The 25,830-nt window shown below is 49.9% G+C and overlaps 1 protein-coding gene and 1 long non-coding RNA gene across 2 annotated transcripts in view; one reads left to right on the plus strand and one right to left on the minus strand.

Moving 5' to 3' along the window:
- The window catches only part of LOC144381014 (uncharacterized), a 93,155-nt gene that overhangs the window by 58,831 nt on the left and 8,494 nt on the right, over window positions 1–25,830 (plus strand). The gene's annotated exons all lie outside the window — the stretch shown is intronic.
- NOG (noggin) lies at window positions 19,776–21,758 on the minus strand. The gene has a single exon (XM_036106165.2). The coding sequence runs from the start codon at window positions 21,156–21,158 to the stop codon at window positions 20,460–20,462; it is 699 nt and encodes a 232-aa protein (XP_035962058.1). The 5' UTR covers window positions 21,159–21,758; the 3' UTR covers window positions 19,776–20,459.

A 25,830-nucleotide genomic window follows, 5' to 3' on the forward strand; every position in this document is an offset into this window, starting at 1 on the left:
GGGCAGGGGTGGGGGTGGGGTACGGGCATCGAAAAGTGAAGAGGCCAGGGATGCTACTAACCGCCCAGGAGCACTGGGCCGCTCCCTGCCACAAAGAGCGGTCTGTTTCAAAATGTCACTGGGGTCAAGTTTGCAAAACCCTGAAGAGTGGAATTGCGCTCAGATGCATGAAGGGAAGGGAGACTGTCTGGGGGCCGACTCGTCTTTGCGATGAGATTTAACTGACTGAAGAATCAATATTGAGTATCTAGTCACTCAGGAATAAAGTCAGGTCTTCAGCAGAAACAACAAGAATAGAATCGCTCACACACGCACTGGAGGCTTCGGGGGCTTCAGGGCTTTGGCAGGTACATTACGGTCTGACAGCCCCTGGGCAATCTCTGGGGGCAGCCAGGGAAATAACAGTACTTCCAATAGCCCTAAAAAGGGTTAGGATTGTCGTTAGTCCTATGCCGCTGATAAAGAAACTGGGGCTTAAAAATATAAGGTTCTTTGTCTAATGTCACACAGCAAAAAGAGTTGGGCACTCCTCACACACTTGGTGAGGGAGTCAGGATGCACGTTATCATATTATCACGAAACAATGGATTTGAGGAAAAGTCAAATGTCATTGCCAAATGTCATTCATTGTCAGGCATGACTTCACTGCATTTGCAAATACTTCCCAAAGGGAGGCCTTCCTTCTTAAGATAATTGTGCTTCCCTCCACACACCTTGAGTACTTTGTACCCACTCTTCTTGGGTCACAGGTCGTCTTGGCCTCCATGTCTGTCACCTCTATTGAATTGGGGGTTCTTTGAGGGTAGGGACCATATCTTAATCATCTTGACGGACCTCTTTGAGCTGCGGGTTTCTTTTCCAGAAAATAGGAACAATGGCTCCTACCTCATCAGGTGGACTTCCATTAAATGTTTGTGGAACGCCTGGACGAAGTAAGAACGCTGGCCTCCTCTTGTGCCCCCGGCCTCTGTGCGGCCCCCCACCCCTTCATCCTTCCTCCTGCTTGCTTGATGTCACATTTAGGTGCCAAATGGCAGAGAAGGCAAAAGATTTGTGGAGAGTGTGAGAAGCCTCATTGAACCCTGAGGATTTTATCTTATTTTTTAAAGCATGGTTTATGGAGAATGGAAGATCATTGATATCCAAGGGGAATTGGCTTTTGAGAATCCAATTTGCATCACAAATAGGAACTAGTGGGGAGATTTCCACTTGGAAATAAATTTCTGCTCTGGTTCTTCAGATGGCCCAATAATTAAATGTCCCCAAAGAGATGAAAATTTAGATGGTCACTCGGCAGGAGTCTTAGCTCCCGGCTTCTACACTTGCACACGGCAAGATTCATATCTGGCCCAGTATGTGTCCTCCCTGCTGCGCCGCTCATGAGGTGTGTCCACTGGATGGAGGCTTTCAAAAACTCATCAGACATCTTGGCCGTACCTCTGTCCAAGTCTGAGTACGACGTCATGATGTAGTCTGCTCTATTCTAGATGCTGTGGCGACAGAGCATAAATGATAAGGGCTTTGTTTTCCAAATTATCAGTGGTTTTGAGGACATACCATTGTGTTCATTCCTTCGTTGGTTCCTTCCTTCCTCCTACAAACTTTTTTTTTCAGTGTCTTCCATGCAAACAGCTGTGTGCCCCTGGGCAAATTAACCTCTGTGAGCCTCAGCTTTTTTCTTCTATTCAACAGGAATAATAAAACTCACTTCACAGGATTAACTGACCAGTTTCAGGCACATGATAGGTACTCAGGAAATGATAGTTATCATTAGAGCCTAAAAAGCTGTGAATCTCTCAGTATCAGTCAAGGCAAAAAAGATATTTATTGGGGAGCCTGGGTGGCTCAGTCGTTAAGCGTCTGCCTTCGGCTCAGGTCGTGATCCCAGGGTCCTGAATCGAGCCCCGCATCGGGCTCCCTGCTCCGTGGGGAAGCCTGCTTCTCCCTCTCCCACTCCCCCTGCTTGTGTTCCTGCTCTCGCTCTCTCTGTCTGTCAAATAAATAAATAAAATCTTTAAAAAAAAAAAATAAATAAATAAAATCTAAAAAAAAAGATATTTATTTATTTATTTTGAAAGATTTTATTTATTTATTTGACAGAGAGAAAGATAGCGAGAGCAGGAACACAAGCAGAGGGAACGGGAGAGGGAGAAACAGACTCCCCGCTGAGCAGCGACCCCGATGCAGGGCTGGATCCCAGGACCCCGGGATCATGACCTGAGCCGAAGGCAGACGCTTAACCGACTGAGCCACCCAGGCTCCCCAAGGCATAAAAGATATTTAAATAAATGTATTTGGCAACATACAAATGAGTTTTAACTGATTCCCCAGGGTGTGTTGAGGACTCTAAACACAGTCTCCAAAGAATCCTGGAGGGCTCCCCAGAGAAGGTGAGACATGAGTCTCAAGTAAAGAGCATCCTAGATCTTAGAGCTAGAATCAAGACCTTGAGGGAGGTCTATCCCTTGCCTCCAGTCTAGCACAGCACAATTGTTGTTATTTTCTCATCTTTGAGTTAAAGAAACTGGAGGTAGGTGAAATGAAGAGTCTAATGCTCATTAGATACTACTAATATATTCTTTTCACAAATGAGGAAACAGGCATAGAAAAGATAACTCTCCCCGCGGTGACACATCATTCATTGGTGGTGGACCTCAAATGGGAGTGACTGCAGGTAGCCTGGCTCCAGAGACCAGGATCGTATAACCCAGACTCAATGGGATGATTGGCTATCGTGGAAAGCACATTGGATTTAAAGTCAGACCAACCTGGCTTCTAATCTCTACTCCTGCATGTACTATCTTGTGGACCTGGGGAAGCCACTTGCCCTCCTGAGCTTTGGTTTCCTTATCTGGGAACCGGAAATGATGATGATATCCACCCCGTAGGACACTCATAGAATGATAAATACTGTTCGCTTGGTTCTTTAGAGTTTTGCATGGTTCCTTAGATAGAGTAAATTATACCTTTGACCATTGTAGGCTCTTTACAGTTTACAAGAGCTTTTGCAAACATGACTGTATGGGATTTGCTCAGAGGCCCAATGAAGTATACAGAAGAGAGATTTTTATCTCCCTTCAATAGATGAGGAAAAGTGAGCCAGAGAGGGAAAGAAGGGTGAAGGGAAGTATTTTAAATTCCCCATTTATTCAACAAATATCAACTAAGCAGCTATTATATTCCAGTATCACATTATCTTGAGGGATATAAGGATTATCTTCATTTTCCTGACTGAGGAACCATGGCTCTGAAAAACTATATAACTTGCACATGGTCATAGAACCAATCATAAGCAGTGCTGGGATATAAACCAAGGTATGTGTGGACCCCAGACACGGTGGAGTGATTTGCCCCATGGTCATAAGACAATAAGGGGCACAGCCAAGGAAGGCTCTAGGAACATATCCAGTCCTCTGCCACCCCACCATGTGGGTTAAGCCTTCAAGTGAGTTGGATTCCAAATTCTAAACAAGCATTGACTTATATAAAAGGTTGAAAAGCCAGAACCCCAGAGAAAGGAAATATCACCTTCCTTGATTAAACGTGGGAAATCTTCCCATTATGGATAAGATTTGCTGTCTACAGGAAACCTTCTCAGACATAAACTGATCCTATCTTCTAGCCAAAGTGGTTTGGAGGTGGCTTAACTCAAGAGATTTAAGAAGCAGACCCACCTACAAGATAATCAATGGAAAGGGATCGCTGACTTTGGCAAGTGCAGTCTACCACGAAAGTCTGGGAGAATGATGGGTGTGGTTTTATGATAAGTGCAATCAGAAGGTCTATATGGATTCTGGAAAAGAGAGGGTGACCTGGAGCTGGAGAAATGGGGTTCAAGTCCTGGTTTCTCCACTATTGGCTGAATCATTCAACTTCTTTGTGCCTAACCATCTTCATCTGTAAATTGGGGACAATAATATTTTTTTTCTTTCTTTCTCACTTTCTTTTTTCTTTTTTTTTTAAAGATTTTATTTATTTATTCAAGAGAGACAGAGAGAGAGAAACAGAGAGAGGCAGAGGCAGAGGGAGAAGCAGGCTCCCTGCTCAGCGGGGACTCGATCCCAGGACCCCGGGATTATGACGTAAACCGAAGGCAGATGCTTAACCATCTGAGCCACCCAGGCGCCCTTCTTTTTTTTTTTCCTGCTACCACAAGATTGTTTGAGACTCTAAAGACATAATGGATGATTAAACTGTATTGTAAAATATCTCTGATTTTCTTTTCTTAAGGAAAATCCACGGAGAATAGTAAAAAGAATTGGTGAGTGGGACTATTTCTCTGAGTCACCGGCACAAGCCAGAGGAGAGACATACAGACTGATGGCTTTGGACCACGTGGTCAGTAGAAAAGTGCAGTGTGTGCTGCTTGTGCTGTGTTTCACCAGGTTCTACCTTATGAACATGGTGATGGAGATGACGGTGCCACAGTACTTTGCTTCTTACAGCGTACTTCCACATATGGTTCTTATTTTCAATTCACTGAGTTGATGATGCACTCTCGTACTTTCTGAGCTTTGTACCATGTTGTTACTGCTGCCTGGAACATCTCTTTCCTCTCTTTGCCAGACTGTTTATCCTTCAATATCAATTTAGATATCTCATTCTCAGGGAAATAATTCCCGACCCATTCCACTTCCACCCTGGGTAAAGAGGCTTTCTGAGTGTTTTTTTATCCCATAGCTCATGTTGTAATTGCCTGTTATGCGTCTGTATTTTCCTGTCTTCCTTCTATGAGACCCGGGGTTGGCTCTTGTTCATCTTTGGACTCCCAGAGCCTAGAACAGGGTTAGCACATGGATAGTGCTCAGTGGATATTGCTGTATGAATGAGTAAATAAACTTGACCTTAATGACAATTGAATGAGGAAACTAGATAGGGCTGGAAGACCTTTGAGAGGTGGTTCAAGCCAACTCTCCATCTCAGATGATGGAACCAAAATCTAAGAATTAAATAACAGTCCTGAAGGAATCCTTCTTATTGGTGGCAGAGCCACCCTGGACACAGCCCTTTGATTGGTTCAATACCGTTCTTTCTGTTTGTTCCGAGTCTGTGGTCTCTATGCAATTTCAGAATGATGTTAGATATTTAGGTACCTTAGTCTTGGGCTGGGAACACTCCAGATGGTAGTCAAGATGATGTCATGGAAAGGACACTGCAGCTACCCTGACTTCTCCCCCTCTCTTGATCCTCCATATCCACTCAATCACCAGAACCTGTCACTTTTACCTCCCAAGAAGTTCTTGCATCAATTCCTTCCTCTCCATCCCTCGTCATTCCACGACAAAAGACCACCCAATCTTGAGCCCAGACATTGTGCAAAGTTTTATTAATTGATCTCTTCTTTTGATGTATCCTCTATGTGATGTACATAACCCTTCAGTGGCTTCACATGAACCTTTCAATGGCTCCTAATGGCCTTGCAGATAGAGTCTAAACTCCTGAACTTGGATTACAAGGCCATCCATTGCATGGCCCCTGACTTCCACCACAGTTGTTCTTTCCCACCTTTCCTAGGCTCACGCTCTGTTACAGTAACTCTGAACTATACAAAGTTGTTAGTTCACACCAAGCTATTTCAGGTGTCCATGCATGTGGTCACTCCACTCCCCCTACCAGGAATGCCTTTTCTCTCCCCCTCTGCCTCTCCCTTGCCTGACTCACTCTTATGTATCCTTCAACTGGGCTCATCCTGGGCTGGACCAAGAGCTCACATAGCAGCATTTGCCCATCTCAAGGTCAGAAACCAGTCCTGCTGCATCTATATAGCTGCCACACTTGGTTTAACAGGTGCTTAGCAAATGTATGTCAAATTAGACTTTACCTGGAGTTAAAAGAGGAGTTTTAATCTTCCTAGCTGTGTGGGCTCAAGTGTATCATTTTCCTTCTTCGGACTTCAGTAGATATGTATTGTGTGGACATGATATAAGGTTTCATTTCCTCTACTGTGAAGTGGAGGAGGAAGGCGAATTACTGTACATAATTTTGGAGGCCTCCTCAAATTCTAAATGACATAGTTCCCACCTCAGTTCCACTGCCGTAACATTACACCACTGTCATATGGCGAGGTATGTCAATGGCAGCTTCGGGGCAAGATCAGTCGAAGCACGGTGGTCGAGAAACCAGACTTGACATCTGATGAAGAGGTTGTAAACAACTGATTGGTGTTTCCTTAGAGAATCTGTTTTTTCGCCTCAAAAAGTGGCAGTAATAATAAGGCTGTTCTTGGGCTGATGGGCGTTTCAAGTGGGGTGCTGTGTGTGATGTGGTTTGTGGATCCTCATGCTCAGGGAACTGTAGAGGGTGGCTATTAGGGACCTGTCTCCCATAAGAGGGACTCAAATGAGCTGTGAGTTTCAATATCTGATAGGTGGTACAAGGTACGGATTCCGCGATCCCAGACTTAGAGAGACTGGGCTTGAATTTTCCATCAAAGGAAGCCCTCCAGTCCCAAAGGCTGGAAATTAGCTAATTGCCCTTAGTCGTAGATACCACAGGGGCTGAAGTCCCAAACTAGCTTTACCAGTGGCCATGCTTGGGAAAGCCTTGTGTGGCATAGCCAGGGGCTTGGGTTCCTTTGCCCTGTCTCCATGCTAGACAGAGGGTTGTTTTGTTGGTTGTTAAAGCGGAGGTTTTCTACCCGATTCCCCTTTGTCCCTTCCCTTAGGAATATGTCCATTGCTTATTGGGGAAGGCTAGCCTGGCCCTCCGAATGATACCTTTGAGCTAGATGGACAGCCTCGATCAGCAGGATAGCGGGCTGGGGGAAAGAGCAACTGTGCCGCCTCCTCATTGCTGCTGGGATGCGTTGCCATGGGTACCAAATGCAGGGAAGCAAAAGAAGCAGAAGAAAAATAAAAGCTGTAGTATGTGTATATTTATGTGTTCGTGTGTGGCATGCGCATGCCTGCACTCTCCTGTATGACAGCCAGAGGAAAAAGAAAGGCGCTCACTTCTGAGGGGGTCTGACATTTTAACGATTAGGTTGAAACTGTCCAAGGTGGATTAACCCTTCCATTCACCGTATTAGGTGGCCCCCTACAAGATGCTACATGGTCAGAACGGGCCCCCCCGCCCTTCTTATTCCTTACCGTTTGCCTCAATCCCCAGAGGCGACAGAGAATGCATTTCTTAAGTGCCCTATGTGGCAGGCACTGTGCTAGGCTCCTACATTTCTTACTTGCTTTTATCCTGGCAATAACCCCACAGGGTAGATGACACTACTCCTATTATACAGATGGGGGGGCGGTTAAGGAGGTTAAGTGTACAAGTTGAGATGTCAGAATGCCTGAGTGAATCCCAGACCTCCCTTTCCTCGTCGCTGCCCTGTGTCTCAGTGTCCTCATCCGGCCATCGGGGAAGGGGGGGTCAGCCGAGGCCTGTGGAATGCTCAGTGCAGGGCCCCGTGAATGATTGCTGCTATCACTGGTTTTTCCCAGACATTTGGAAGGGAAGGCGTTCTTAAAGTCTTTGTTACTACACAGTAGCTCCCATGGGGTAAGTGCCCGACACAGGAATGGAAGGATAACGTGACGGGTGTGCCTCTGTTGGGGACGGGGAAAGCCTGGACGCATTATGGCTAGGATCTCAGAGGGGGCTGCCACTCCAGATCCCTCTCACTCCATAACCTGACCTCTTTTTCCTCACCATGGTCGTCTGACTCAGATGCTGGTTTGACTTTCCCAGCTTGAAAAGGTCGGGTCTCTGGAGATATTTAGGGGTAAAAGTGGCAGTGGCCTGTCTCTGAGAGCTGACGGGACTCTGGCCTCGCAGGGATCCCGTGAACACGGCCTTCTCAATCCCCCCGGGTCTTTGGAGACTACAGAAGTGTTTCTCTGACATGGCAGGATAATGGGTCTAATGGGCACATTTTAAAACTGAATGCTTCACTCAGGAACAAAGAAAAAAGATAATAATATTGTGTTTTTGAAAATTATGATTTTAATCTGGGGAGGATGGTAACCTGGCGTGTCATGGGTGTTACTAGAATCTAGTCCCAGCCCCAGTGCTAACCAGCTCTGTGACTTTGGGCAAGTGGCCTTTGTGTCCCCTCCCACCTCTAATGTGAGGGGGCTGAAGTGAGTGGCAGTCATTGCCCTAACGTCCCTTCTGCGCTGGCTTCCTATGAATTTATCTCCAGTTTTTCCTGGTTTAAATAAGCCACAATTCCTCATTGTCCCATCCTTCATCAACCCAGCTCCTCACAAGACAGCAGTATCTAGAGAAGACCATCCCTACCCGCTGTTCACAGGGCTTTCCCATGAGGCTCCCATGATCTTTGGGGCTACCTTTCTCTGCTTTTTCTCTTTGTGTGGGTGGGGACAGCCTGAGTGCTCTTTGGAGAAGCACAAATTATTAACGACAGTGACTTGTGTTTGCACAAGGCTTGAGAGCTTACACAGGCATTAATATTATCAGTCACATAGCTGGGATGGGGTAGAGCAAAGAGCTTAGGTTCAACTTCAAAGTCTACATTTTAACAACCCTGCATTACCTATGCCTTCAGAGATCTACATAAGTTGAAGTTGGAATCAACCAATATTCATTAAACAAACCAACAAGTTCTACTTGGATTTTATTTAAAAAGAAAAAAACAAAAAACCCCCAAACAAACAAACAAAAAAACCAAAAACAGAGCCCCTTCTCATATCCAGTCACTCAATTCCTCATTCACCACAAATTTATGAAATGCTTACCATGCATAAGGCACTATTTTGGATAATATGGTTGAAAATTAGACTCAAGGGGCGCCTGGGTGGCTCAGTCATTAAGCGTCTGCCTTAAGCTCAGGTCACAATCCCAGGGTCCTGGGATCGAGCCCCACATCGGGCTCCCTGCTCGGCGGGAAGCCTGCTTCTCCCTCTCTCACTCCCCCTGCTTGTGTTCCCTCTCTCACTGTGTCTCTCTGTCAAATAAATAAACAAAATCTTAAAAAAAAAAAAAGAAAATTAGACTCAAATACAGTGGCTGCCCTTGAAGGGCTTTGAAATCCAGAGGTAGCCAGATAAGGGTCGGTAGCCGCGGGTGCAATGTTGTAGGTGTTGGACTGATGTGATGAGCTGCAGAATGCAGATGAGAAAGCACATGGGTTTTGGAGTTTGAATCCTGGTTTTGAGTCCTGGCTCTGCCACGAACTAATTAAGAGTTCTCGGGTAATTCAGCAAGTCTCTCTGAACCTATCAAATAGCAGTAGCAATACCACATCGGATTACTGTTGGAGTTGACATGATACAATGCACATAAAGGACCCAGAACAGTGCCTGTCACTTATGGGAAGTTAGTATCTATTATTTATTATTATTATTATTATTATTAATCATCAGCACCGTGGGAGGACAAAGTATGGCTTGATTAATTCCACCCTGGCTGAGGGCTGAGGAGGTATCATGTGAGCTGCACCCTGAAGTATGAGTAGGTCTTCTCTAGGTGAATCCTGGCTTGGGGTGATGGAGTAAGGGTGGGGCAGGGGGCATTTCAGGTAGAGCAAATGGTGCAAGCAAAAGCATCAAAGGCCTAGCAGGTTCAGGTAGCCATGAGTAAGTTGCTGTGGCTGGTTGGTGGGGGTGGGGTGGAGCAGAAAAAGGTAACAGATTACAGTGGAAAGTTGGCGTCACAGACTATAAAGGACTTCGGATGCCATGCTAAGGAAGTTAACCACGGTTCTGCAGCAAAGGGGAGACGCCGGAAGTGTGTAGGAAGTAGGAGAGACATCCGGCCTGGGGCAAAGACCTGGGTGCCGGTCATACAAGTGTGATACATCCCACAGTGGGAATCCGGAGTGTCCCGTCAGGCAGAGGAAATGGAAGGAGAGGAGAGCATCAATCTCCAAAGGTCTAGCCAGAGAGAGGAATCACACTGAGCATGTCCCCTAGGGGTCCCAGGGGTCTGGAACCACAGTGTGGGAAGAAGGCAGACAGCAGCAGAGGCCTGGGCCCTTGGGAAATCTGCCTTGGAATGTGGCATTTGGAGGAAGTTGTCCAACCTTGGGGGTGGCAGGCGCTTGGGTCCACAGATTAGTTACCAGCTGCCCCATAGTCCCATCAAAATTTCTCCATTAGTCTTGGTCTCTAACCTGAGATTTAACACTGACTGGGTCACTTCCCATCTCGGGGCCTGTTTTTTCGTGTTCCGTGGTGGTGGTGGTCATGAGTGGATGGATGCCCTTAAAGGGTCTTCATGGCTGACATTGCCTGTTGGGGACCTTGACCCTACCTGGGTAGGCTTGTCTCTCTCATTGCTGGGTGTCTGCCCCTGAAGTGAGGAGAGAATGACAGCAGTGAGGACTGCTTCTGGGAGATAGTCACTTCTAGGTGATTCCTGGTTAAGGGCCAACAACTAGGATTGAGGAATTTCTAGAATTAGAACAAACTGGAGCTAATTTACCTGGGCTGGATTCCTGCCTCTGTTTATGTAAAACAGACTCCCTGGTTTCCCAGTTTCCTTCCATCCTGATTTAACTTTTTTTTTCCCCTCTCAGCTTTGCCTTTGGTCATCAGTTTTCCCACTTTGGCCTGTAATTTAAACAACAGCAATGACAGCCAAAACCCAGAAATCAACTGGCACTAAATACAAAGCCTTTTCGTCGGTGGAGAAAAAGAAGAATCCAGTGGATTCTTTCCTCCAGCTGTAGACCATGCAGGGATGAGGACCTGAAGAAGTAGCAAGTCACTGTCTTTGGGTAGTGGGACATCTGGTTACATCCCGACCACCGGGGTACAGCATAAGCCTCGGAATTAGGAAGAGGGAAAAAAAGCACGGTAGGCTGGACTCCTATATCCTACCAGGAGCTACACATATGGAACACATTGGAAGATCCCAACAGGCTGGTAGGGTAGATATCATTATGTCCATTTTAAGTACATGGGAGGCCACAGCTAATGGCTGTTGAGCAGGCTGGTCCAGGGTATCTCTTCCCCACCCCACCCCCCTAAATATCAAATTCCTTTCCCAGTAGAAAGGTTTTTGCCCCTAGGGCAAGTTATTCTTCAAGCCTCAGTTTCCTTATCTTGGAAATGATAATCAAAATCCTGGCTCTGAGCTCTTGCGTGGGTTTGAAAGAGATAATGAATGTGAAAGTGGTTTTTAAACTGGAAAGCATCAGGCATGAGTTAGTCATTGTTTAATTTTATTATTCCCTGGGCAGGAAGGATCAAGTTTTAACGGTTCGGCAGATAAGGTAATCTCTCCCATTTTTAAGGATTTCAGATGTGGGGAAAGGTGAATCTTCTACCCAGCCCTGGAGAGTCTTTTCAGAATTTTCTCTATGGAATCAGTCAATGCTATCTAGCCTCTGATGGGAGGGCTTCTCTAGGTGGTGGATTCCCTTTTACTGGGAGGTTCCTTGATTTGCTAAAAGGGTTTATCTGCAACTCAGCCACCCCTCCCCACCTACTCAAGCAGACAGGGACCTTCGGAGTCAGTAAACTGGGAGTCACGGTAATCCCCAGAATGATAGAGTCACTGTAGGGTCATCTGAATAGCCCCGGCTCCCTGCTCTGTATCCACATTTGGTTACATTATTTTTTTATTTTTTTAAAGATTTATTTATTTATTTGAGAGAGAGAGAGCGCACACAAGTGAGCCTGCGTTTGTGGGGAGAAGGTGGCGGAGGGAGAGGGATGTGGAGGGGCAGAGGGGGAGAGAGAGAGAGACAGAGAGAGAGAGAGAGAGAGTCTCAAGCAGACTCCTGCTGAGCATGGAGCCTGACATGGGCCTCCATCTCATGACCATGAATGAGATCATGACCCAAGACGAAATCAAGAGTCAGATGCTTAACCGACTGAGCCACCCAGGCGCCCCTCACATTTGGGTATATTCTTAAACATTCCCTGGATCACTATTTAACAAGAGCTAGACTCTGTTCTCCAGCATCCTCAGAGCCCCAGATAGAACCTGGTTTATATTGGGAATCTGATCAATTAATATTTCTTCATTTCTTCAGTGTGTTAGTCGTCTACCCTATATATATATTGAGGGTATACATGTGTCCCAAACTGCACCAGCCAGGGATCCATGGTGAGTAAAATGGAGGGAGATGACAGTCCAGCGGAAGAGATGGAGGACACAAACATCTAAAAATTATAAATATCAGTTACACTCTGGGAAGAAAATGTCTTGAGAGCCCAGAGAGCATGGATCAGAGGGGACTTCCTGCTTTTCCTATGAACGGGACCTGAAGCCAGTGTGGCCCTGGGTGCACTGGTGGCAGAGAAGGCATCCCAGCCTGAAGGGACAGCATGTGCAAAGGCCCTGGAGCAGGCGGGGAGCTTGGTTCGTGAGAGAACCGGAGACTGTTTGGCTTGAATCCGGAAGCAGGCGGAGAGAGGCCTCAGTCTGGTAAGGATTCTGGCCTTTATCCTCAGAGCCATGGGAAGCCATTGAGAGGTTTTATGCAGGGGAGTGACAAGACCACATGTGTGTCTTAAGGTCACTCAGGCTGCAGCGTGGAGAATGGATTGGAGCTGGGGCAAGCATGGAATCAGGGAGACTGGTTGGGATTATAAACTCAGGGAGCACGAAACCCCTCTGCTTCTCCCAACAGCCTGTCAGAGGCCTAGTGCTGTTTGAATCTTGGCTCTACCACCAGCTAGCTGTGCGATCTTGGGCGAGTCACCCTGGCTTGCTGTTTTCACAAGTTTCCACATCTGTAAAATGGGGAAGAACTAGTTCCCTAGCTTGACTAATTTTGTCCCCTTCATTGAATAAATCAGACACCAGTCAGGAGTCCCTTACAACCCAGGCTGGGGAAGAGGCTGCCAAACCCAGTGACTGTGGGGCTTGTGTCACTTGGCAGGTGCAGACTGGCCCTGTCTTCTTATTCTGACTGGATGTGCTCACTAAGCCGTCGGCAGATGTGCGGTTGGCTTCCTAATCCCGATCCTGACCAGAGAGAACTAGCAGCAGAGGGAGCTCCCATTACTGATGGCACCGGCTACTCCTGCCTCCGCCATCTGGACTGAGCACTGTGAGCATCCATCCTTTCTTCAGTTTCTGTGAGCTTCTGTTTTCCTATCTGTAAAGCACGTCTATGTCCATTTATCGCTCTGGTCAATATTTGTTACGTGCTGTCACGACTCAGGCCCTGTGCTAGGTTCTGGGGGCATAAGAGTGACCTAGGTCCTGCCCTTCGGTTTTCACATCTTAGTGTACTTAAGATTATGTACGTGAAAGTGCTTTTAAGATTCTGACACTGTTTATACGTATAACAGCTGTAAAGGGATGGTTGAATAGAAATCTGGAAATGCTGCTTCCAGGGACAGTTCTGTTTCAAAGTAACTAGAGCGGAGACAAGTCAATTGGCTTTGATGAGCCTTAGTTTCTGCAGCCAAATGAAGGAGTGAAGAACTTTCAGGCCATCTTATTTTAAATGTTGTAATTCTATCATCTTTCCCTCAAAATCTGGGTCCTCTTCCCCAATTCTGGATACGGTTTCCTTCGGGCCTTCCTTTTCGCCTTATTTCAAAAAATCAAACTTGACTTTTTACTTTCCGTACCCTTCTCATAGTGAATCCAGGGGTCCCAACAGCGGATGCTACAACAGTTCTGGTGGGTGATAGAATGAGTGAAGGGGGCAATAAGGAGAGGTGAGGACCTTGGCAAAAGAAAAGAGGTATGTTCTATTTAAAGAAGACAGCTGCTTTTCCGCTCCCCAAATGATTGCTCTATACAGAAATGCAGGCTGGATCTAACTTCTGTTTTCCTTTAATATGTCTCTCAGTTTTGTGAACCTCTCTCCCTCCGCCCTGGTCACACTGTCGTCCGGAATTAGATGGCGGTAGCAATCTCCTCTGAGACCTCTGGCCTGCAGGCATAACTTTCTAAACTTTTTTTACACAACTCTAATCCAGAAGAATCTTCCCACCTCATCCCTTCTTCAAGAACCTACAGTGCTCCCTATGGACCCCCAAGCCCATCCACTTCCCCTTACCTAGTATTTATTGAACACACTTACTACGGTAAGCATTGCACTGTACACTGGGGAGACTAAAAAAAAAAAATGAGTTATGATGAAAAAATTCTGTCACTTAAAAATTCTCACAGCCTAGGAGAGAGTTTAACCTTTGTGTTACAGACCTTAGAATCTGATGAGAATGACGGACTCTTCCCAGAAAAAACACATGCAAACACATTTTCCACACACTCTGCAGAGCCAGCCTCCGTGCAGCCCAGCAGGTTAAGCGTCCCCTTCCTCGAGAAGGTGCAACAGTCAGGTCTTAGTGTGATGAGGACCACAGAGAAAGGGGTGGTTCACTCCAGCCAGAGGAAGCCTTTCTGGAGCAGACCTGATGTCACTCTGAAATCACACAGGCCTGCATTTGAATCCAAGTGCTTCTGTTTACCAGATGCGTGTCCTCGGGCCAGTCCCTCAACTTCTCTGAGCCCCATTTTTCTCACCTATGTAATGGCAATGATACTCACTTCACAGAGAGGGTGAAATGAGATGACAAATATGAAGTACCAGGCTGGTAGTGTCACTCCAGGAGCGTTGGTGGCTTTCTTTGCCCCTTGGTCTCTCTCCCTTTCTTCATACAGTCTCCAAAGCCAAGTTCATCGGTACCCTTCTGGTCTGCTGGGGAGAATCTTACTGCTCCCCAAGCTCAGAGTTCTTGTTTATCCCCTCCCTCCCTGTCTGACTCTCTCCCTACCATCCACCCATCCATCCATGTATTCATCCATTCAACTCAATTATGAACTGAAATCTTCCCGGGGCTCCCCAGATTCCTCCCTCTTCTGGACAAGCCTGGAACCTCTCTGCACCTGTCTGGAGGTGGCAGCGAAGGAAGCTCTTTCATCTGAGCATCCTCTTCTGTGTACGGACCCCTGTAAGCCTGAAACATCAGGGGCTTTTCCGACTCTTCCATCAGCCCCCACATCCAATCAGTCCCCAAGTCCTCTCCGGTCTTTTGGCAAATGATTTTTGTGTTCATTGGCCTTGATACTCCTTAAATATCGACCCTTATTGATCCTTCCTGGTTCATAGCAAGGTCCTCGTTAACTAGCGTCCCAGTGGCCGCTATCCCATTTCTAATCCGTCTTAGACACCAGCAACAAACCTAAATGGAAAATGACTGTGCCTTCCCATTTTTGTGTCCTGAGCATACAATACAGAGCCAGGCCTATAGAAAGTGCTTGTGGTAGGTTAAAGATGTCCCCCGTTTCTTTGCTTCTGCTCCCATTGAGAGGTGATGTCTAATTCCCTTTCTCTTCAATCTGAGCTGGGTTTAGAGACTTGGTAACCAACAGACCGTGTGGAAACAAGGTTGTGGGACTTTTGAGACAATGTCATAAGAAGCCTTGCAGTTTCCAGCCAGGTCTCTCGGGATACTTTCTCTCGGAGCCATGAGCTACCATGTAGGAAGTCCCACTATTCTGAAGCCATCAGGCTGTGGGAAAACCCAAGCCTCATGGAGAAGCCACTTACAGGGGCTCTAGTCAACAGGTCAGCTGAGCTCCCCAAATGGGATCTCCAGTGCTCAGCTGACCCCATGAGTATCAGAGATGAACTGCCCAGCTGAGCCCTTTCCAACTTCCTGACACACAGAATCATGAGCAAAATAAAATGGTTGTTCTAGGATTGTTAGTTTCGGTGTAGCTTGTTATGCACCGATAGGTAACCAAAACCTGATCAAAAGTGTTTGTTGAATGAATGAAGGATTCATTGGCAGTAGCATGCTAATGGTGTCACTGCCCTGTTCAAGAGCTCTCAAAGGCTCCCTATTGCTGGAAAAATAATGTTTAGTGCCTTTAGTTGGCATTCAAGGTCCTCCATAATTTGGTGTCAGCCTGCTTTTCAGACCTTCCCAGATATGTTTCCGACATCATCTCTTTTTACTGCTTTCTCCATCCAAATGTCCTTTCTACCCACATTCCCACCTCAGAACGTCAACATTTAACTTGTCCTTTGAGACTTTTGTCAGATTCCTTCTCCGGCTGCCCAGTCGAGCAGCGAGCTCTCCCCTTTCCGTCCCTAGTTTGTTTGATGTTTTTCTAACTCTTCTTCCTTCATTTACCCTGCTCTTCATTTCTTACCCCTCCTCGTGTGTGTGTGTGTGTGTGTGTGTGGAGGGGGAGGTCAGGGAGTGGGCCCAGGACATAAGGAGGCATACAAACATGTTGTGTGTGGCCTACCCGGCATGAATCCCTACAGAGCTTGAGTTGGAACTTGCCAGCTCATCATCTGGCACATTGTGTCTCCCAAGCTAGGTGTTCACATCCCTGAAGGGAGGAAGGGTATTGAGAAGAAGCACAGGCTTTGGAGTCAGCTCAGATTTTAGATCACAATTATGTCACTAACTGTGTGGCTTTGGGCAAGATGCATAAACTCTCTGAGCTCAGTTTCCTTATTTGGAAACTAGAGACCTAATCAGAATGTGTGCAGAGGCCCAGGCCTGTGCTTGGCTCATCACAAGCCATTAACCGCGGCTTGCCGAGTAGACACAGCAGAACGGGACTTCCTGATGCTCAATGGTTACTACGTTAATTGTGGAGAGAACTCTCCTGCGTCAAAAATAAACACATTTTAAACATTTTTTAAATTTCAAAAAGGTGCAAAGAACAAAGAACAAGAGAAGAGTGAAAAGGCACAGCAGAGGCCACGTGGCCAAGCCCAGCTATATGAATCCGTGTGATCAGCCTGCCCCACTGGGGTCTCAGTCTTCTCATCTGTAAATTGAGCGGTGGGCACTGGAATCTAAGCTCCCCTCCAGCGCTGACATTCCAAGAGCATTAAAGAAAAAGGATGAATCACCCCTTCAAAATACCAATATGGGCTGGGCCCTCCCCCTGCTGTCCCCATCCAGCACAGCTAAGAGCTCTTAATACACAGCCAGCTTCCTCCTGCAGCTGCCACCAAACTTCAACCCCCTTTCCCAGGGGTCTCAGAAGCAAGACTGATAATGGACCCCTGGCCTTCTCCATCTCAACAGGGAACCAGATCCCGTTCCCAGACTCTGGGGGCCAGAGGGCCCTCCCCTGAGGGTGCTGGCTTTCCGTGGACATTTGGCTTGGGTATACTTGTGTACGAAGTGTGGGGAGTGTTGGAAGGGTGGAAGGAAGGAATAAAGGGAAGAGATGAAGATAGAGGGCTGGTGATTGATTTCCTGCGATCGTGGCGGGAGGGCTGGAGTGGTGGAAACCTTGCCATTCTCGTCCAGGATTTTGAAAAAGTGGATGTGTCTGTATCTGTAATGGTTCTAAGTCTCCATCGTGGGGAGGCAGGGTGCCCCAGCAGCTGCATAAATTCATAAGCACAGGCTGTCAAAGCCACAGAAGACACCAAGATCAATTTTCCTCCTTACAGGAGATAGACACTAGGTGACCACAGAGGACAGTTTTCTTGCCTCTCTGCCCAGAGCTCGCTACTCCTTTCCGCGTCGAGGCTATTATTAGTATTATCAACATTAATAATAATGGAGACGTAACCAGCTGTGCATTAGTCACAATGTTCCAGGAGCCCGCACCTCCTTCCTTCTCTTCTGGGACTGCCTGGATCCTGCTGGGTCCTCTTCTCCGCGTCCGGAGCGGCTTGGGGCCCTGCCCTTTGGTCTGTCTGTGCGGTGGTCTGTCTCTTGCCCGTCACGTCTGCAGTAGCCCGGGTCCTCCTAGCTCACACCGGCTCCGGCTCTGAAAGCCGAGAAGCTCGCCGGCTGCGAGCGGGTTTTCCAAGTGGGCAGGGGTGGGGAGGAGGGGCGCGGGCGGGCGGGCGGGCGGAGGGAGGAGGGGGCGTCGCGGAGGGGAAGACCTCGCATTGTAATCCAATGACATTGCCAACGTGGGGGTGGGGGCGCTGGCCTCCGCGCGCTCTCCGAGTTTTGGCTGCCCGCCCAGCTGGGAATAACTCTCTTCGCATAATTCGCGTGTTTACCAGGCATGAAAATTCTTGCTTTCGGCTCCCCCCCCCCACCGCCCCGTAAGCCCCCTCCCCTTCCCCCTCCCCACCACCTCCGCCCCTCGCGAGTGAAACTCTGTCTAAAAAAATATTGGCCCGGGGCACAGAAAGTTTTGCATAAATTCATAAGTGATGAATGGCTGATTTTAACGTTATTTGGGTATTTGTCAGAACTTAACAAATATACATGGGGACGGCGGTTCATAAACTTAAACATCTCAATATCCCCTTTCTTCTGGAAATAAATTACGTTTGTTTGCCGGGCTTGGAGTCTTAAGGTAGCCGACATTAGGAATATTTTAAAAGCCATCATCCATCGAGCATGTCTCCCAGGCGCCAGGAAGATTAAATGAAAGAATCATAAGATGGAGGTCTTTAACTTTTAATCCTTTTACAATGAAGCCTCAGATAGTCGCGGGGGCAGGGTGCCCTCTCTGGGGGGAATAATGCCGTTATTCCTCGGCTCTCAGTTAATGAATACCCTAACGTCTGTCCCACGGCTGACGGAGGCAGCGCCGGGGAGGGGGCTCCGGCTCCCGGGCCAGGCTATTGAAATGAGGAGCCACCGAGGCTGCGTCGGGAGGGAAGAAAGCGCCCGGCTGGAGGGACGGGGCGGGCGGGGCCGGGGGCATTGAGACTGCGCTGGGGACCCGGCGCAGGTTTGAAATAATTAGCATAGATTCGCCGGGACTCCGGCCCCGAGGTGGGGGTTGGGGGGGGAGGGATGCCGGGAGGGAGGCGCGGGGAGGTGGCAGGGGGGTGGGGAGGGAGCAAAGGAGAGCGACTTTGGAGTCCAAGATAAATAAAGGGAGCGCTGAGCAGTGTCAGGAAGCCGGCCCACGTGGAGCTGCGCGGATGGGCGCCACCGCGGACTGAGGCGGAGGGACGCACGCGAGTCGAGCGCCAGCCCCAAGAAGTTGGCTTTTTAAGGGGTGGGGTGGGGGTGATATTTTGCACGTCCCTTAAGGGGTAACACGTCTTCTGCCCCTCTCCAACCCAAAAGCTCAAAGATCCCGATTCTGAGAACTCCTCCCTCCCCACCCCCAAACGGAGTAGGTGTCCAAAGGGGGGGCGCACCCCGTTCCCAACTGCAGATCCCTGTGGTGGCGTTTTTCACCCAAATTCAGACCCCTCCGAAATCCTGACCATCAGAGTCCTCCTTAGGTCCTGGGGCACGGAGTGGGGAGGGGGGGGCGAGGAGGCGAATGTCAAATCACCCAGCTGTCCCCAGCAATTCCAGCTGAGGGCCTGGGATTTGGGGGGCTCAGACCTGCAAGATCCCGGAGCCTGAGTGTTGATTCCAAAGGACTGGATCACTTCAGCTTGCATCACCGCAGCTTCCAGGCGTGCAAAGGGTTAACATGGGCTGGTTATTGATGGGGGGGGCGGTGCGAGGCGGGAGGGGTGGCGGGATCTGGGTGGGCGCGCTCTGATCTCTCCCCCCCCATTCCTCGGGGGTCAAGTTTCAGCGGCACTCCGCCCCCAGGGTAGGTGTGAAAGACACGTGTCCCCATTGTGAAGGGCCTGTCAGGCAGGACAAAGCGGCCGCCCACCCTCCCCCCCCACCCCCCCGCCCCTCGGCCCAGCCTGGGGTCAGCTCCAGGGGGCCGGCTGGGTGTCGAGGTCAGGACGGGCCCGAGCTTCGGTGACATAGGGAGAAAAAGCTGGGAGACTGGGCGGAGGCCACGTGATGCTCGAGTGAGGGGTTTGAGAATAACCCGCCCCCCCCAATGAAAAACTGAGCGGTCACCTCCATCACACCAGAAGAGGGGATGAGCCCCTTCTCCCAACAGGCATCGTAAGCACAGCGGCACCCCTACCCGCCCCCTCCAGCCCCCACACCCCCCATCAATCACCAACACAGAGAATCGCAGTGTCGAGCGCAGTCGATTTTAGTGGTTTTCTTTAATCCTGCTCTGCACTTCTTTCTCATTTACTACACGGGATATTATAAAGAATAAATAGCAGATACTCTTAATTTACAATGATTAGTCATTCCATTTGTTCTCTATATTTACAATAACTGTAAAATAACATTGAACTCTATAGCTTCTTCGAGGTCCAAGGAAAACCAAAACACTTTCCGAAGAATGGAAAATAGCTTTTTAAAAGTCCTTCTACAAAAGTTCTCCCCTCTCTTTGTACTTTAAGAAAAAATAACTTTTCCCCCCTGCTTCGCCATGCGAAGGGCACTGGAATATAAATAGCAGGTTAACATTATTAGCGACAACCAGAATAAGTCTCTCTTTGCTCTGTTCTTTTTTTTCCTTTTGCTATTTTTTTTTTAAAAATACAGTAGAAGCCGGTAACTTTTAACGTATAATACTGACCTTTTAATAAGTAAATTAAAACTGGGACCGTATATACACACACATATACATTCCTACACAGTTAAACAGTGCATTACATGAACCAGAAAGCTAGGTCTCTGTAGCCAGAAAAAAAAAAAAAAAAGTTCATTGAATCCCCTCGCGAGAGGGTGGTGGAACTGGTTGGAGACGGTGCGGGGGGGGGGGGGGGAGGGCGTCGGTGGGGTTCCATCAATTGTCCGGGTGCGGGAAGGGGACCCCGAGTTCTAGCATGAGCACTTGCACTCGGAAATGATGGGGTACTGGATGGGAATCCAGCCGCAGCGCTGGCCCCCGCGCCGCTGACAGCGCCACCGCAGCACCGTGAGGTGCACGGACTTGGACGGCTTGCACACCATGCCCTCGGGCACGGAGCACGAGCGCTTACTGAAGCAGCTGCCCACCTTCACGTAGCGCGGCCAAAAGCGGCTGCCCAGGTCGTTCCACGCGTACAACACCGGGCAGAAGGTCTGCGACCACAGCCACATCTGTAACTTCCTCCGCAGCTTCTTGCTCAGGCGCTGCTTCTTGCCCGGGGCCAAGCCCTCGGAGAACTCCAGCCCTTTGATCTCGCTCGGCATGGCCCCCGACGGCCGCTGCCGCAGCAGCTGGTCCAGCTCGGCCAGGTCCTCGGCGCCCCCGGCCGCCCCCCCGCCCCCGCCGGGCCGGTCCTCGGGGGGCGAGGTGGCCATGAAGCCCGGGTCGTAGTGGCCCCCGAGCAGCGAGCGCAACAGCGTCTCGTTCAGATCCTTCTCTTTGGGGTCAAAGATAGGGTCCGGGTGTTCGATGAGGTCCACCAGGGGCAGGTTGTCGCTGGGAGCCGGGCGGATGTGGAGATAGTGCTGGCCTCCGGCCGGTGCCGCCCGCAGCCCCAGGACCACCACCAGGGCGTAGAGGGTGACCCCCAGGCTGGGGCAGCGCTCCATGCCTCCGGCGCGCGCCCGGGGCTGCTGCTTCGTCCCGCGTCCCCGGAGGAGAGCACGCCGAGCCCGCGGCGCCGCCGCGCTCCCCCGTCTCTCCGGAGGCGGCTCACCCGAGGCTGGGCAGGCGCAGGGCCGGCAGCATGAGTCGCCGGGAGAGCCCTTCGCGCAGCGCCGGCTCCCACCGGGGCGGAAAGAAGGCACACAAGTTGGCCGCAACTCCTCTCCCGGGTCTATTCGGGCAGGCGGCCGCGGCGGGGCATCCGAAATTACTCCAGGGCGACGGCGGGCGCGGGGGGCGCCGGCTCCTCGCTGCCTTCCCGGGCCGGCGGCGGTGCAGGGCGCGTGGACGAGCCGCTCTCCCCTCCTCCTCCTCTCGCTGCTCGTCGTCCTGCCGCTCTGTGCAGCGCCGCTGGCCCAGCGGGTCCTAGGGGCACTTCCCTCCGCCTGCTCGGGGCTCCGCGGCCGGCTCTGCCCGGCGGACTCCAGCGGCGGCGGCGGCGGCGGCGTCCGCGCACGTTGGCACCGGTTTGTCTGTCTCGCAGGGTCCAAGCCTTTAAATTTCCTGCACTTTCAGCTCCATCACCATGGAAACCACTGACTCTCTCGGCGTTGCCCCCTCCCCCTTCTTCCCCCCAAACAACAACCCCACCCCCCACTTCTCCACCCCCGAGGAGCTGGAGCGGCACAGGCTCCGGGGGGAAGCCGCCTGCACTCGCCGCGGCGGCGGCTTCGGCAGCGCCCAGGGCTGTGCCCCGCCGGACCCAGATGCCCCGGGAAGCCGACAGTCCGGCTGCCCGCCGGAGCTCACAGGCGGCGGCGGCGGCGGCGGCGGCGGCGGCAGCGGCGGTGGCGGCGGCGGTGGCGCTTGGCAGGTCTCCGCGCAATTTTCTCTCTCCCCCACCACCCACCCCCCTTCTCCTCCTCCTGCAAAATGCACCGCCCCCCTCCTTTCTCCTGGAGCAATGCAACTGGGGCTCTAGGCGCCCCGCCAGGGCCAGTCCTGGGGAAAGCTCGCGGCGGCGCTGGAGCCGGGCTGGAGGGTGCAGGGCCGGTTTTGGGGGGTGCTCGAGGTGGGGCTGTGAGGGTTCTCACTAGCTGGGTGCTTTGCACGGGGAGGGGAGCAGCGGGGAGGTGCTGGGGGCTCGTTTCTCCGTGCAGTCCGGCGCAAGGAATTTCTCCATGTGCATGGAGATTTTTCCCCCGGGCGCGTCTCGCCTTCCTCTCTCCCAAGCTTGGTCTAAGTCCCCTCCCCCCAGCCCGTACACACACACACACACACACACACACACACACACACACACCACAGACACACACACACACCACAGACACACACAGACACACACAGACACACACACACTGAGCAGGAGGAGTCCGAGAGCCGCAGCGTTGCGCAGCGTGATGTAATTCCTAGGAAGCACTCCTGCACGTCTGTTACTCGGGCCCACGAGGGGGGTCCGCTCCTCACCCTCCTCCTCCTCCTTGGCCGGGTCCTGCACCCTGAGTGGCCGAGCTGCAGGGGCGCGTCCGGCTCGCCTGCGGCTCCCCTAGCCTGCCGAGTTCCGCGCGGCTGCTGCTCGGCTCCCTGGGGGCGGCGCGCCCTCTGCTGGCGCCCAGCAAGTCCTGCACCCGGCGCTGGCGGGGGCGGCCCTGCGAGGTGGGTTCCTCGGCTGTCCACCCTGCCCAGCTCAGCTTCTGCTTCTGTGTCCGTGTCATTGTGTGTGCGTGCGTGTGTGCGTGTGTTTGCGTGCGCGCGCGCGCGCTGCTGGGTCTGTTCTGGTTCCGTCTGTTCTCTCCAAGCTCTCCAGGCCCTCAGTGTAAACTTCCTGAGATTCCTCCGGAAGCCCCCAAATGTCATATATACTGCACCTCCTGCTTCCGCTAAGTCGGCCTCAGTGGACAAGAGTGGAGACCTAAAAAAGAAAGGTGAACTGGCAGTAGGGGGCCTGAGTCCTGGCTGGGGTCTGCCCTCATACGTTCACCCCGGACAAGTCACTTTTGTGGCACCATATTCCTCACTTTCTGGTTAGTGACACAGCTGCATTCCTCTTCCAGCCCTACCTTTCTATGATTCTAAATAAACCTGCATGATGCTTTCTCTTCCTAAAGCAGTGTGATGGGAGACGGATGTTGAAATGACACTTCTAGGTAATTTTCCCTTGGATGAAGAACTGAATCTAAGCTTTTTTTTCTTTTTAGATTTTATTTATTTATTTGACAGACAGAGACACAGCGAGAGAGGGAACACAAGCAGGGGGAGTGGGAGAGGGAGAAGCAGGCTTCCCACCGAGCAGGGAGCCCCAGGCAGGGCTCGATCCCAGGACCCTGGGATCATGACCTGAGCTGAAGGCAGACGCTTAACGACTGAACCACCCAGGCGCCCCTCAATCTAAGCTTTAAAACTCAAACTTGGTTTCCTTTGTGGTGGATGTGATTGGAGTCTGGAAAAAGCTGGAGAAGAAGGAGTTGGAGTAGATGACTCAAGTGTTCACCAGCATTCCGCGGAGTGGAGTTAGGAGGTCTCATTGTGACAGCCCAAATCACTCTACTTTCCCCAAAGATCTGTTTTTTCCTTTCAACTTGTGTTGTCTGTGCCCCGCCCCCCCCCATGAATTTATCATCCGTCTAAGGAAGAAAACACACTTTGTTTCACCGAACAGTCTTTCTGCAAAACTTCAGCAGTTGGGAGGGATGGCCAGTTTCAGCTGAAAACATTTTCTTAAACATTCTTAAACTTTCGAGCCAGCAAACACACACACACACACACACAATGACGCATGAACTGGAGATAAGAACAACCCATTGGTTGTTTGAATTGATTTGATTGGGAAATGATGGTAGGATTAGAAGCTAGTGCTTAGGAAGCTCTTAGAGCATATCCCTTTCTTTCTGGCGTGCAATATGGGTGCTTGGCGTTGCTTTGTTTTCTTAGGAAGATGGAATGGTCGCCAGAGTGATTTTGTCACTGCTGTGAATTTTAACTGGTTAAATAATTTTTCAGTGAAGAGTTCAAAAGCTAAGTTCTGGTTCAGTCTCCCTGAAGTGGTAGGTTCCAATTTAGTGACGTTTTATTGTGCTATTTTCTGTTTCATCCATCTCCTCTCCTCAGATCACCTATTTTTGTTTGAAAACCAACCCATTTCCTTCAGTCCTTTATTTAGGTTGGGTTTGACTGAACAGCAAAAAAGTTCCCTCAGGAATGAAAAACAAACCATGTTAGACAATAGGTTGGATGACCTGGTTATAGAGTGTCCACTGGGTAAAGACTATGGGGAGAAACACAAAAGAGAGAAACTCACGGCCGATGGCCACCCTCCTAGACTTTTGCAGTCCACTTGAGCGGGGTAGGACAAGCATATGAAGAAAACATTCAAAAAGTGTGGGAAAAAAATCTATAAATTCCGATAAGACTGTAAGACAGTGTTTCACAACTTTTAAAACCCAAACCCACTTTTGATAAATATTACAATTCCATGTCATCCTTTGTTGTTTGAAATTTTGTAATATATTATGATGACCAAAAAAAAAAAAAAAACCCAAAAGAATTAGAATACAAACTGTAGTGTTTTCAAACTACATTTAGCCTCTTTCACTGTGGGGTTCCGAAATGCCCCACTTTGGGGGCTTGCAGTCCCGTACTCTCTGCTGCACCGGGGTAACCCATGCACTTAGATACAGAGTGAATCTGGGGGGTGTTGTTTTCAAAGACTCAGCCGTACTTAAAACTTTAATGGTAGAGCTGAGCTTTCTCTGGGCTTGATGAGGAAAAGGGATAAATATATCTGAGTAGTGAGAGGAGGAGATTTGAGACATAGAATTTGAATCTGCATGATTCAGGGACAGACAGGGGATCTGGGGCGTGGGGGGAGTGGAGGAGGAAATGGCATAAACCGGGAAACTCAATACCAAGACAACCTGTGGACCAGGTGGGTCTCAGGTTGGAATGCTGGCCCTGCCTTTCACCAGGTGTGTTACCTTCTCAGCATAGGCATCTGACCTCCAAACTTCCAGGTCCTCATCTGTAAAGTGGGGATGACGTGCACCTCTCAGACTTGTACTGTGTAGAGGAGGTAGAGAATGTCTAGCTTAGCCCAGCACCTGGGGCAGAGTGTATAGTGGACAATATTCTTTCAACAAATGCTAGCTCGTCAGGGCATCCCACTGCCCTCAACTGACCAACCATCACAGGTTTGGGCCAGAGAGGCTGGAAGCTACTGGGGATGTTGTGGAAATAACTCCAGCACCTTTGGGCCTGCTTTCTGTCCACTTAGCGCATGCAACTTAGCTGTTCTGAGTGACTGCTGGCCTTCAGGAGTTTGGGGGTGGGGCGGAGACTGGAAATTCTTGGGGGACTCCACAGCCAACCTATTTCAATGCTTTTGAGGCTCTATTGAAAAAGGAGCTTGACAAGCTGGACAAAGAGGGTTGTATTTCTTCAAAAGGAAGCTGTGGGGAGGGAGATGGACCTGTAGGGAGAGGGATGGCTATACGCTCAGCTTTCTGATCAGGCCCTAGCCCTGGGAGGTGTTTGGACTTTTGTAGGGATTGGCTAGGGACCCAGGCAGCCACATAGGAAGAGTCTAGTGAATCAGGAGCGTAGGTCCATTTTTGGCTATTTGTATCCCATGATGTCTGTGGCTGCAAAACGCTCTGGGCAAGGAAAACCCAAGTGCTCCTC

The sequence above is a fragment of the Halichoerus grypus genome, chromosome 2, assembly GCF_964656455.1.
Source record: "Halichoerus grypus chromosome 2, mHalGry1.hap1.1, whole genome shotgun sequence".
Lineage (NCBI taxonomy): Eukaryota > Metazoa > Chordata > Mammalia > Carnivora > Phocidae > Halichoerus > Halichoerus grypus.